The following is a 13588-nucleotide window of genomic DNA, read 5'->3' as shown; positions in this document are numbered from 1 at the left end:
TTTTGGATGATAGAAGTTTGTCCAAATAAATCAAATGAAGCTAACCAATAATCAGATCAAAGACGTTTCCCCAGATAATGCATCAGGGCCCACATTTTCTCTGGATAATGACTTTCCGGTCAACAGATCTTGAGAATAAATGGTGCTGTCTGAATATTCCCTGTGGACATCCTGAAAGCCAAGCCTGATTGAGGCCCTTGAAGCCTAGAGTTGAAACCCCCCTGATCTAGGTTTCTGCATAAACTGCATGTGTGCTGGCTTGTGATGGATGATTATAACAAAAATGAACTCTTGTTTTATACAATCTCGAGCTGTCTAGTATTTACTGCACATGAAGATGAGATCTTTTGTGGTTTCTTAACTTTGTGAAAGAACGTGTTTGGTATCCCTTGTAAATCACACGCTGGCTCGGTGTTGGAAACTTTATTTTTGTTTAGTTTCACGGAGCCTGGGGATAGTTTAGAATACGATGCATTTTGACCGGTTTCAAAAATGCAGTGGCATAAAAAATCCCGCATCGTTGCAGGCTGTCAAGAACAAGGTGGGGCTGCCGAGGCTTGGCGTAGAGTAATTTGCTTTTCAGACGTTAGTTCCTAGGCAGGCCCAGCCAGCAGAGAAAACCCAAGTGTACAGGATGGACCCTGTTAGCCAACCTTCTTCCATTTGTGTCGGAGCCGATGTCCCATGTATCGTTGCAGAAGCCAAACCATCAACGGTGCTCACCGGTGTTAGTGAGAATCTGAAGAACGTGCTGAATTGTCCTGTGTAAAGATGACCAAACCTTTCCTTTTTCTCATGTCCAACCTCTGTTTTGTCTTTCTTTACCCCCCCTCAGGGCACCAATGCCTCTGCTCTAGAGAAAGAGATTGGTCCCGAGCAGTTTCCTGTCAATGAGCACTACTTTGGCTTGGTCAACGTAAGTACTTCTCGTCTTCTCGTTTATTGCTCCCCCGCTGCTTGGTCCCCCTTCTGTTCTTGCTTTATTTTTTAAAGTCTGCTTCCAGTTCCTTTAGCCTGGGGCTTGGTGAATCTGCTGTTGAACCTGCTAAACACTAGGCCACTGGCACCAGAACATGTTACTTTGGTTGTGCAATAACCGGGCGAGTGTGTCTGCGTTCTGCATGGGAAGGGAGATCCTGGAACAGGCCCCTAGACGTTTGCTGCTTAGATATAACACTAAATACTGACTGAAGGACAGAGGAGCAGCGGGCTTCCCTGGCTGGGGTGGCAAATTTTAAACAGACCTACTTTTGGGAGCCAGAGCAACACCCACACCAGGAAGCACAAAGTAAAATTGAGTTTTTAATTTTAATTTTTCTTTTTTTTTTTAAGTCTAAAGTAACTAAGAAAATAGTAGGTGGTCCCTGGGGCCTGAGAAAGTGAGAAATTATGTATATAGTGAACTCTGCAATGCCTTTCATTAGAGTGCCTTGAGAAAGCAGGTTTTACTAATACTTCAGTCCAGTTTGCTTGTGGTGAGGGAGGACAGCAAGACTCTGTATCTCACAGATATCTTGCATACACGAGGCCATTACAAGAGCGGTCTGCATGTTGTCCTTTTACGTGAAGTCTGCAAAGAGAAGCGAGAGCGAGCAAGGCAGACAGAAGGCAGCAAGCAAATTCCCTCTCAGAACGATGAGCCGGTCTCGCCGGTTTTGTTGGTGTGTCGTTAAGACATTCTGAACATGCAGCAGTTTGCCTCTTCTGATCTTCCAGCAGAAGGGTGACATCTTCCTGTGGTAACAAGAGGGTTTAACATGTGTCAGGCGCCATTTTGACTGATGATTTTATCAGGTCACTCCTAATACCGTCTCCTCCTTCAGCATTTTAATGATATCCGAGCTCTCCTACAATCCTCCGAGTGCCCGAAGTGGTCTCCTTGGTGCACCTGTAAATATGGGACCTGATAGTCTACTATTGCTAGAATTCATCTCCCGCCTTCCCTTACAAAATGCACTTATCTGGCATTGTTTGTTCTGCTTTTGAGTTACCTGCTGAGGGTTATAGATCATGCGGGCTACACATTTGTTTAAAAGAAATAATTTGTCCTAGACTATGAATCTTTAAGCACTGTTTATTGCATTGGTGCTGAGCTCCAGGAGCCATATAGGTCCTACAGAAAAGTGGATTATTTGCTGGACCAACAGAAGAATGTATTTCTTTATTCATTCTTATATTCCAGAAGCAAAGTTCAGAATGGACTACAACATAATGTAACAACATAAAATACAACAGCAGTTCACGGGATGAAAGACAGAATTAGCTGATGTTTGGGTCTGATAATCCACCTCATTAGTAAAAAGCCTTCTTAAAAACCCAATGTTTTGACTTTCTTTCTAAACATTTTAAACTCCTTTTCCCCACACAATTCAGCTGGAAGCTTGTTGCACACATTGGGATCTGCTCGTGCACGTTACTTGTAATTTACGGTCTCGTAGAGGTGGTAGAATTAATAAATGAGCACGGCTGATGACTGGACCAGCGGTTCCCAACCTTTTTTGCTTTGTGGCACACCTGGCACAAGGTTCACTTCGTTGTGGCACACCACCCACCTCCTCCTCATCACTCTGTCTCTTCTTCCCTCTCAATCCATCCTACTGGCAACATCCTCATCATCCCCTTTCCCTCAACCCCCAGCATCATAATCGCCCCTCCTCCCTCGCATCATCCGTTTCCTCTCCCCCTACCCGCTGGCATCGTCATCACCTTTTCTCTCCCCTCTCCCCCCAGTACCAGCATCATAATCTTCCCTCTCCCACCGTCTCTTCCTACCCCCAGTCATCATCACCTTCCCTCTCCCCTCTCATCATAATCTTCCATCTCCCACCATCTCTTCCCGCCCCCAGTCATCATCACCTTCCCTCTCCCCTCTCATCATAATCTTCCATCTCCCACCATCTCTTCCCCCCCATTTATCATCACCTTCCCTCTCCCCTCTCCCCTCAGTACCAGCATCATAATCTTCCATCACCCACCATCTCTTCCTGCCCCCAGTCATCATCACCTTCCCTCTCCCCCAGCATCATAATCTTCCATCACCCACCATCTCTTCCTGCCCCCAGTCATCATCACCTTCCCTCTCCCCTCTCATCATAATCTTCCACCATCTCTTCCCCCCCATTCATCATCACCTTCCCTCTCCCCTCAGTACCAGCATCATAATCTTCCATCACCCACCATCTCTTCCCACCCCCAGTCATCATCACCTTCCGTCTCCTTCTCATCATAATCTTCCATCTCCCACCATCTCTTCCCCCCCCCAGTCATCATCACCTTCCCTCTCCCCTCTCATCATAATCTTCCATCTCCCACCATCTCTTCCCACCCCCAGTCATCATCACCTTCCCTCTCCCCTCTCATCATAATCTTCCATCTCCCACCATCTCTTCCCACCCCCAGTCATCATCACTTTCCATCTCCCACCATCTCTTCCCACCCCCAGTCATCATCACCTTCCCTCTTCCCTCTCATCATAATCTTCCATCTCCCACCATCTCTTCCCACCCCCAGTCATCATCACCTTCCCTCTCCCCTCTCATCATAATCTTCCATCTCCCACTATCTCTTCTCGCCGCAGTCATCATCACCTTCCTTCTGCTTCTATCCCCAGCCCCCATCGTTGTCACCCTTCATCTGTTCTCCTTGCCCCCCCCCCCCCCCGAGCATTATCATCACCTTCTCTTTCCCTGTACCCCTCTCCCCCACTCCCTGGCATCATCACCTTCCCACTCCAACCACCTTTTCCTCCCCCCTTACATCATCGTCATTACTTCTCCTCTCCACCTCCTCACTCCTGTTAACATCATCATTGCCACTACCTTCCCTTTCTACCCATCTCTCTCCCCCTCCGTCTCTTTTCTTTGCCCTAGCATCATCACCTTCCCTCTGCCGCCTTCCCTGGCATCTTCACTTTCTTTTCCCTCTCCCTCCATCCCCTATGCCAATTACCTTCTCTTCCCTTCCACCCCCTGGCATCACCTGCCCTCTCTCTCCTCTCCACCATCATAATCATCATCATAATCTTCTATCTCCCTCCCTCCCTTGCTGTCATCACCTCCTTTTCCCTTTCCCTTCACCCTGTAGCTTCACCTCCTCTCAACCTCATTCCCTTGCATCATTGCCACCACTTTCTCTTCCCATCCTACTCTCTTTCCCATCCCCTTGAAGCATTAACACCTTCCCTTCACTTTCCCCCACACCCAGTGGCATAGGCAGCTTCCCTTCCTTTTCCTCACCCCCAATCCTTGTACAGAAGAAGTCTGTGGGCAAACTTACCGAGTGCTGCTGCTTCCTCCTTTCCAGCTTCCCTCTGCAATCTTAACTGCACGGAGCCAGCAGGTTTCATGAGACTACGAGACCCCATGTAGTTTCTGTTGCAGAGGGGAAGCAGGACTCTCCTACGCCCCCTGCTGGCAGGAGGACATCCTATAGGCCAGGAAGGAAACAGGAAATGAGACTGCAGCTGTGGCACATCTGCACTCCAGCCAGGGCACACCCTTTTGGGAAATGCTGGACTAGGCTCGTATATTTTCAGTTTGACATAAAGTACATGGATTATCTGCATCCAAAGATGACGTATGTGAGTTTTTCAGACCACCTGGGTCTCATCTGAAGGGTCTTGGTTACTAATGAGTCCTCCTCTTCCAGAAAAAAGCCTTTATCTTTTAAACTGCAGTAATGCTATCTCAATTTTCCTATTAGTTCCACCACCAAACCTGATAACTGCACCACAAAATACACATTACGGAGCAAGGAAGCCCTGTTCGCCATTGCCTGTATACACTCAAGGCTTAGTTAACTTGGTTGATTTCAGGAGGTAGCGCGATCCATATTCAGTCACTGTTCGAATTGCAAAGTTAGCTAGATAAGTTTATCCGGCTAACTTTGGGGCCGATGCAATAATGTTCGCGGAAAGAGGGCGCTGACTTTTCAGCACCCGCATTCTTAACGCACGCATGGCACCCGCAAGGGGGGCGCCATGCAATATGTAAATTAGGGGGTCACGCTAGGAAGGAGGCGCTAGGGTCGCTTGCACAACCTTAGCGCCTCCTTGCTAACGCGACCCGCTGCGGCTGCCGGTTATGAAGACCCAACGCCGTTAAACTCGGCCTCGGTTTTCATAACCACCTGTCTGCCAGTAATGAAAATGGCCGGGTTTATCGGCGGCCATTTTCATTACTGACAGACGGCCGATTATGAAAACCGATGCAGAGTTTACCAGCGTCGGTCTTCATAACTCGGCGGTCTCCTGAGTTATTTATTTTTGTTTTTTTACTTTAAAAAAGAAGTACAGAAAAGCAGTTTTTTTTCTGCTTTTCTGTACTTCTTTTCAATGTGCTCAGCTATTAATGACTGCTCCAGGCAGGCGTTAATATCTGAGCGATAAATGTGCATCTGAGACGCACATTTATCTTTTTGCATTCGGAGTGAATGAGTAATAGGGTCATTCACATGCATTTGCCTGTGATGAGCGCTATCTCATTCACTCCGCGTCGGACGCGCGTTACATAGGTGCTAATCCCCCTATTGCATTAGAGGGTGGATTAGTGCCTATTTATCCCGCGTCCGACTGCGGGTTATAGAGTGTGCTCTGCCCCTTTGGAAATATATTCAATAGTGTAGCTGGCTATCTTCAGCTCAGCTCCTCCCAGGTGTGCCCTTGGGACACCCCTAACTTATTAAAAGGCTGGAATTTAGCCGGATACATTTGCAAATCTTCATTTAGACAGATAGCGTCTGAGTTATCGGGCTAAATGCTTTTGAATATGCACCCCCATATTCTTCCGAGTAGCTAGCAAAGCAACAGTTCATCATCCTTCCTCCATACAGTGAAGAGTTTGGGAGGGAGGAACAGGAATGTGAACAGCCATTGCTAGATTTTTGAGGTTTGTGTTGCTAATTAACAAAATGCAAAGTGTGTTTCTTACTGTGATATAAATAACGGTGATGAGCATTTTTTTTCACTGACCTCGTTCCCCATCCCTCTCTGCCCTCGAATGCAGGCTTGCCTACAGCCGCTGGTCGGACAGGAACGCTCCTTCTGCTCTTTGGGGTTTTTCTTTTTCTTTTTTTAAAGCAGCAGGAAAGGGCATTAACGGTTATGCAAAGGTTAAGTGAAGCTTTTATTTTTGGACATGGAAGGATTCCAGCATCCAGATTTAAAAGGATTCTCAAGTCTGTGAAAGCCAAAAGGATTTGCAAAACCCAACTTTAAAGAGAGGAGGAGTTCTTAGGAGCGCAAGTTACTTCTCAGCCTGTCAATTTAATTCAAACTAAACGTTATCAATCACCGTTCCGATACTTTGTTCCAATGTACAGCATAATTAAAAGCACAAATACTGGAGGTGCACAGGTACTGTTGGGGAAACCTTGGCAGGTTTCTTTGGAATTAAATACAAAGCGTCCCGACTGCTCCAGCTGAGGCAGTTTTGCAGGTAAGGCTGCGCTCAGGTGATGCAGCACCTGAGACCGACAAAATTCCAACAAAAGCAGGCAGTGCAGTGTCTGTGTCTGAATGCTGCATCCTCTTCCAATACCTAACGGGCCTTGGGGAGGATGGAAGAGAGTCAGAGAGCAGGAAGGGGGGGAGGTAAAACACAATAAGCAAAAGCAGGCTCTTGCCAGAGTAGCACTGGTGCTAGTTCCTCTGCCGATGGCTCTGTGCACGTTTGGCACAGTTTCCGGCTCTTTAATGACAACACGATTAGGCAGTATTCTTGCTGGTCCTTTTAAAAGGTGTGAAACCAAGAACAGTGGTGCAGTGAAGGAAAAAAAGACAAGCAGGAAACATTAGCAATTACATTTATGTAAATATTTTTAGGTTAATATAATACTAATGATTAAAAAAAAAAATCCGAGGGGAACATTTTTAAAACTTCTTAATGCATAAAGCATCAAAATCCATACTAAATCCACAGCTCCAGATTTTAGAATGATTTTGATCCTTTTATGTATTAAGCTTTTTAAATATGTCCCCTCTTTTTCTATTTTATTATTATTTTTATTATAATGTTAGGGGCTAAGCCCCCTGCTCCCTTCACTCACCACCCCTGCCGATGGGCCCTCCACCCTAGATTCCAGGCTCCTTCCCCGGTGGAAGATGCAAGCTGGGCAGGGTAAGTGATTGCAATGAAAGGAAGGGCGGGGAGCGAGCCAGAGAATTCTCCACCCCGCCCCCTTCCCCTCTTCCCTTGACCGCGTGTGCATGGATGTTAAGGGAACCCCCAAAAACAGAAAGTGATAATTGCATGGCAGTGTCAGAAAGCGAGTGTTATGCCTCCATCAGCAGGATGTGAACGTCTTGTTTGATTGGAGAAGAGCGAGTGGTGGTCCCGCTTCACAAGAGTGGAAACAGAGAAGAGGCTGGTAACTACAGACCGAATAGCCTGACCGGTGGTGGGAAAAGTAATGGAGTCACTGTTGAAAGAGAGAATAGTGAACTATCTACAGTTGGGAGAATTGCTGAACCAGAGGCAGCATGGGTTCACCAGGGGAAGATCCTATCAGACAAATCTGATTGACTTTTTTGACTGGGTAACCAAGGAATTGGATCAAGGAAGAGCACTCGATGTCATCTACTTGGATTTCAGCAAAGTTTTTGATACGGTCCCGCACAAGAGACTGAATAAAATGAGAAGCTTAGGAGTGAGTGCCGAGGTGGTGGCCTGGATTGCAAACTGGTTGATGGACAGAAGACAATGTGTGATGGTAAATGGATCTCTCTCTGAAGAGAGAGCAGTTTTAAGCGGTGTGCCGCAAGGATCTGTGTTGGGACCAGTCCTGTTCAATTTATATTGTTCATTGTTTGTTTTAATTGGATTCTCTTTCATATTGTTAGTTATATGTATCAAAATCGTTGTATGTATCAAGTTGTTATTCTGTAAACCGGAGTGAAGGCATGTTTTGCTATACTTCGGTATAAAAAAGACTTTAAATAAATAAATAAATAAATAAATAAATATCTTTGTGAGTGACATTGCGGACAGGATAGAAGGTAAGGTTTGTCTTTTTGCGGCTGACACTAAGATCTGCAACAGAGTGGACACACCAGAAGGAGTGGAGAGAATGAGACGGGATTTAAGGAAGCTGGAAGAGTGGTCGAAGATATGGCAGCTGAGATTCAATGCCAAGAAGTGCAGAGTCATGCATATGGGGAGTGGAAATCCAAATGAACTGTATTCGATGGGGGAGAGAGGCTGATGTGCACGGAGCAGGAGAGAGACCTTCGGGTGATAGTGTCTAATGATCTGAAGTCGGCAAAACAATGTGATAAGGCGATAGCTAAAGCCAAAAGAATTCTGGGCTGCATAGAGGAATATAGAGTAAGAAAAGGGAAGTGATTATCCCCTTGTACAGGTCCTTGGTGAGGCCTCACCTGGAGGACTGTGTTCAGTTCTGGAGACTGTATTTCCAAAGAGACAGAGACAAGATGGAGGCGATCCCAGAGAAGGGCGACCAAAAAGGTGGAGGGTCTTCATCGATTGACTTATGAGGAGAGATTGAAGAATCTAAATATGTACACCCTGGAGTAAAGGAGGAGCAGAGGTGATATGATACAGATTTTCAGATACTTGAAAGGTTTTAATGATCCAAAGACAACGACAAACCTTTTCCGTCTGAAAAATATCAACAGAACCAGGGGTCACGATTTGAAGCTCCAGGGAGGAAGACTCAGAACCAATGTCAGGAAGTATTTCTTCACGGAGAGGGTGGTGGATGCCTGGAATGCCCTTCCGGAGGAAGTGGTGAAGACCAGAACTGTGAAGGACTTCAAAGGGGCGTGGGATAAACACTATGGATCCATAAAGTCTAGAGGACATGAATGAAGAGTGGGTGGCTCGCGGGAATGGCGGTTACTACCTGGAGATAATACCCTTATTCAATAAACATACACACAATTAATGCGACTCGAACATTGCTCTAAGCTTCAACGGCAAGAGGAAATGTGGAAAAAAGGATTTGCATTCACAATAAAGCGGGGAGTAGCTTGCTTGTTACAGTGGTTACTACCCCAAACCAAATAAGCCCGATACTTCACTTCAGTGCATATCCAGCAAAGCTCTCTGCTTCAACGGCAGGGGAGAAAGACTGATACTTCACGCGTATCCAGCATAGCTCTCTGCTTCAACAGCAGGAGGGAATGAAGAAAAGTGGATCTATATACAGACAACAACCAACAAGGACTGAATTACATAGTCTGGGTAAACAAATAAGCATGTAGCTTGCTTATTGCGGCGGTTACTACTCCTAACTAATTAAGCTAGATATTTCACTTAGATGCAGTTCCAACACTGCTCTCTACATTTAATGGTGGGGGTGGAAGAGAAATAGAACCAAAAGGTTACTAAGGGCCAAGAGTAACAGATAAGTATGAGAAAAAAAAAGTGTGAAGCTTGCTGGGCAGACTGGATGGGCCGTTTGGTCGTCTTCTGCCGTCATTTCTATGTTTCTATGTTTCTTTGTTTCTTGTCTCTTTTTTGGGCGAGGAGGAATGGGGGTAGGTGTGTGTGTCTGTGTGTGTGGGGGCAGTGTCAGAAAGCGAGTGTTATGCCTCCATCAGCTGGATGTGTACATTATGGGTGTCTTGTCTCTCTTGGGGGAGGAGGAATGGGGTGTCTGTGTGTGGGGAGTGTTCAGGGGGAAGGATGTAGGTCAGAAGGTTTGCAGAGGGTGTGTGAAGGTGGGGAGGGGTATATGGTAATGGGTTGGGTTCACATATGCGGTTGTGTAGGTGGTGTTGGATTGATGTGGGGTGCGAGTAGTGTGTGGGCACGTTTCCCCCCTTGCACTCTCCACATTCTCCCCCTCTTCCTCTCCTCCCCACCTGTCTGGGAATGGCGTGTCTGTGTTGTGGTTGTAACTGGTGGATGTGTAAGTGGTATCGGGAGGTGAGTGGAGAGTGTGTGTTGGAGGGAGAGATCCTAACCCCCCATTTTCCACCCGCCCTTCCCCTCCTCCCCTCTGCGAGTGTGTATGGGTGCCTGTGCACTTGCTTCCTCTCCCCCAGTTCACTCCCGACTTCACTCCAGCTGTGCGTGTGTGTGGGAAGGTGAGAGTGTGTGTGTGTGTGTGTGTGTGTGTTGTGGGAAGGTGAGAGTGTGTGTGTGTGTGTTGGTGGATGAACCCATTTCTCCTTGCAGTCTCCGGTCTCCCCCTCCCTCCTGTATGTATGGTGAGGTGGAGAGGATGTGTGAGTGTGAATGTCTGGGAGTGAGTGAAATCCATGGGGGTCTGCACACTTTGCCCCTGTCCTCCTGGCCATGCAGGGGTGGATTGTGTGTGTGTTGGGGAATAACTGAAGGTGTGTGTGCTTGTCAGGGAGTGGCAGGACGTGTGGAGGAGCTGAGATGGGAGTGAGGGTGCACATGTGATGAGACATTAGGTGGTAGGGTTGTGTGTGTTGGGGTGGAAGTGCAGGTGCACGTATGTGTGGATGTGGGGGGGGGGGGCGGTATGGGTGCTTCTTCCCCTCTCTTCCCTCCCCCTTCCCACCTTGCCCCTCACCTCTTCCCCCCTTCTCTCCTCTATCCCTCCTCCTCCTCCTCCCCATCCTCTCTCCCTCCTCTCTCTCTCTCCTCCAACCCTCCCCTCCTCTCCCTCCTGTCCCTCCTCTCTCCCTCCTCCATCCCTCCCCCTCCTTTCCTCCTCCTCCTCCCTCCCTCTGCTCTGGGTGAGATCGCTGGTTTAATTTTGTTCGGTTGTGTTGGGTTTGCCCGTTTTGTTTTCTGATCCTTTTAGAAGGTGTCACAGCCCCTCCTGCTCCACTTGAACTTTGACTTTCTGTGTTTTGTGGTTACCCGGGCTCAGAGTAGTCCTTGCATCGCCTCTGTGCCTGTTCGGTGCTATGGCCTCGCCCGGAGCTGTAGGCGGGGGCAGCGGTGGTGCGGGTGGCGGTGTCCTGGGCTCCAGCAAAGCAGGAGCAGAAGGGGCTGGTGGAAGTTCCCGGGGACCCCCACCAGCTGCAGAAAGACCACGATGGGAGGGGGACTAGGAGGGGCGGGAACAGCAGGTGGATAAGGGTAGGGGAGGAAGGCCCAGAATAGGTGGAGGAGGAGGAGTGAGAGAATAAAGACGAGGAAGGTGCTGGGCAGGGTAGAAATGATGGGGAAGAGTGGGGAGGGGGGTGGGGGAGGAAGGCCCAGAATAGGTGGAGGAGGAGGAGTGAGAGAATAAAGTCTAGCGTGGAGAGCAGCCCACAATTCATCATGCAATCTTTCAGCGTTTACCTCCTGTCATCGTGGTCCCCATTGGCACAAAGCAGAATGCCAGAAGTTATAGAATATGTTATTGCTGTTTGATCGCACGAGCATTCGCGTTTAACTGCCCCGTCTCTCGTCTTTTCTCTCCCACCAGTTCGGCAACACCTGCTACTGCAACTCCGTTCTTCAGGCGCTTTATTTTTGTCGTCCGTTTCGGGAGAAAGTTCTGGCATACAAGGTCCAGCCCCGGAAGAAGGAAAGCCTCTTGACGTGCCTGTCCGACCTCTTCAACAGCATCGCCACGCAGAAGAAGAAAGTGGGAGTCATCCCGCCCAAGAAGTTCATTTCTCGCCTGAGGAAGGAGAACGGTAAGGCTGCACCTGGCCAGAGGACCCAGGGTCCCTTCTGATCGTGGCAGTCTGCCATCACCTCCCCCGGGACTCTGAGCCAGTGTGCCTAGGATAATAACTGCCATGCTGGCTAGTACTCAGATTGTCAGGTCTTACTTAAATAGCTTTATTTGTAGGTTTTCATTTCATTTCACATTGATATCTATCTATTTTTTATTTTTATTTAAAGTAAACAGCATTTCTCTGCATTAGGTATGTTTCATAGCCCTCTTTGGAGCGCTCTTGTGTAGAGCCATCCCAGATTTCAACAAACGTGTCTGGTAAATTGAATGTCTGGCATGACATGATGTGTGCAGGGCTTGGCAATAAATTACATTAAAGTGCATTAGGCAGAAGTCACCGGGACCGCGGGGATTCTTCCAGTGATTTACTATCTCGCGCAGCAGGAGCCTCGGCGTGAAGACAGCTGGACTCTCTTTTGCAGCTAGTGTGTATGTATGAGTGGAGGATAGAGGGAGCCAGGAACCAGCTCCAGAAGGAGTTCAGAACGTCCTGGAGATAGGAAGACAGGGTGTCGGCCGGCGTGAGCTCACCACAGGGCATTCCTCAGCTCGCTGCCTCAGATGGAACGCCAAGGTGTCGGATCAGAAATCCCTCTCATGTGGCTTTGTGGATGTTTAGCCTCAAAGTTGAGGGAAAACTCTGCTGGGAAATACTTTTTCCCTGTTTGCACCCTATGACCCTGCATGGTGACATGGTTGTGGGTTATTGTCATACTCGAGTGGATTCATTTTCCAGCAGGGATGAGTGGTCAATGCTGTCTGTTGCACGGCAGGTGAGGGCTTCTTTCATTCTAATGAGAAAAGATTGCACCCAATGCATAATATACAAATAACAAGGTTTCAGGTTCAGTCCACGCCATCATTCTCTGTTGGAGCTGGTATTTAGCTAACTCAAGTAATTTATCTGTTGCTTCAGTCAAAGGAAATAACCAATAGGCCAAAATGTAAATATGGCTCTGTACAATTTCTCCCCTTTTCCAGTTCCAAGTTGATTTCCCTGATTTATTGTAACTTTCTCACATCCTTTATCTGATTCACTGTATTTAAAGTTCAAGGTTCTTATTGAGAACATTGTTTTACGTTATGTTATGCTTTACACACTCTGTTAATTGTAAACTGGGTTGATGTGATGCCTGTCATGAAACTCGGTATAACAAAAACAATAAATAATAATAATAATAATAAAAGTGAGAGTCTCCCCTTTGCTTTCCCACCTTCTCCCAAGGGTTTAATCAGCATGTTAGTGAATGTAATGGGTCTTTTTTTCTTCATTTTAACAAGGATATCTTTTTCTCCCTCATAGTGTGTCCGTTATAAGGCTGTCATTGCTTTTGGCACCTGTATGGAAATGTTTTGTGTCATTAAAGATGGCTGAACCCTGCCTCCTTATCACATTTAGAACACACAGGGGTAGATTTTCAAACGTTACGCGCACGTGTCCGTGTGCACTCGTGCTATCCGGCGTGCACACATGATGGCCGCGTGCATGTTATAAAATTTCCAGTCAGCGCACGCAAGGGGGTGTAGACTAATGCGAGTCCGTGCGGTGACACATCGGTGCCTTCCCCAGTTCCCTCCCAGTCCGCTCCAATAGTTTTCCTTCTTATGAGGAATGGAAGCAGAGTTAGGTAACTAACTTCATTTGCTTTCATTCCTAAATGAATAACCATCATGTCCATGTCTGGTGTTCATTCAACCTGAAAAGCAGGTTGTTTAATACAAACAAAAACACACTTTGAAATGTCTGTATCCCAATGCCAGAAGTCTAAGAAGTAACATGGGAGAGTTAAGAGTGTATAATAGTGAAAGATGAGACAGACATAATTGGCATCTGATGGAAGGATAACCAATGGGACAATGCTATATCAGGGTACAAATTATATCACAAACGGGCCGATACAGTAAAAGTTGCAGGCCGCTCTCCTGTGCGCACGATTTAGTATCTGCCCGCATGCAAATGAGGGCCCGCGGTAAAAAG

The 13588-nt window shown here is 47.2% G+C and overlaps 1 protein-coding gene across 1 annotated transcript in view; it reads left to right on the top strand.

The window, feature by feature from the left end:
* LOC115082368 (ubiquitin carboxyl-terminal hydrolase 12-like) overlaps nucleotides 1-12701 on the top strand; it is a 45100-nt gene extending 32399 nt beyond the window's left edge. Inside the window, exons 2-3 of the mRNA XM_029586600.1 lie at nucleotides 836-916; nucleotides 11353-12701. Coding sequence (XP_029442460.1) covers nucleotides 836-916; nucleotides 11353-11607 — 336 coding nt within the window. The 3' untranslated portion in view covers nucleotides 11608-12701. The remainder of the gene's footprint in view (nucleotides 1-835; nucleotides 917-11352) is intronic.
* The last annotated feature ends 887 nt before the right edge of the window (nucleotides 12702-13588 follow it).

Source organism: Rhinatrema bivittatum, unplaced genomic scaffold (genome assembly GCF_901001135.1).
Source record: "Rhinatrema bivittatum unplaced genomic scaffold, aRhiBiv1.1, whole genome shotgun sequence".
Lineage (NCBI taxonomy): Eukaryota > Metazoa > Chordata > Amphibia > Gymnophiona > Rhinatrematidae > Rhinatrema > Rhinatrema bivittatum.
Note: the sequence above shows the minus strand (reverse complement) of the source record. Positions and strands in the feature narration are given on the sequence as shown.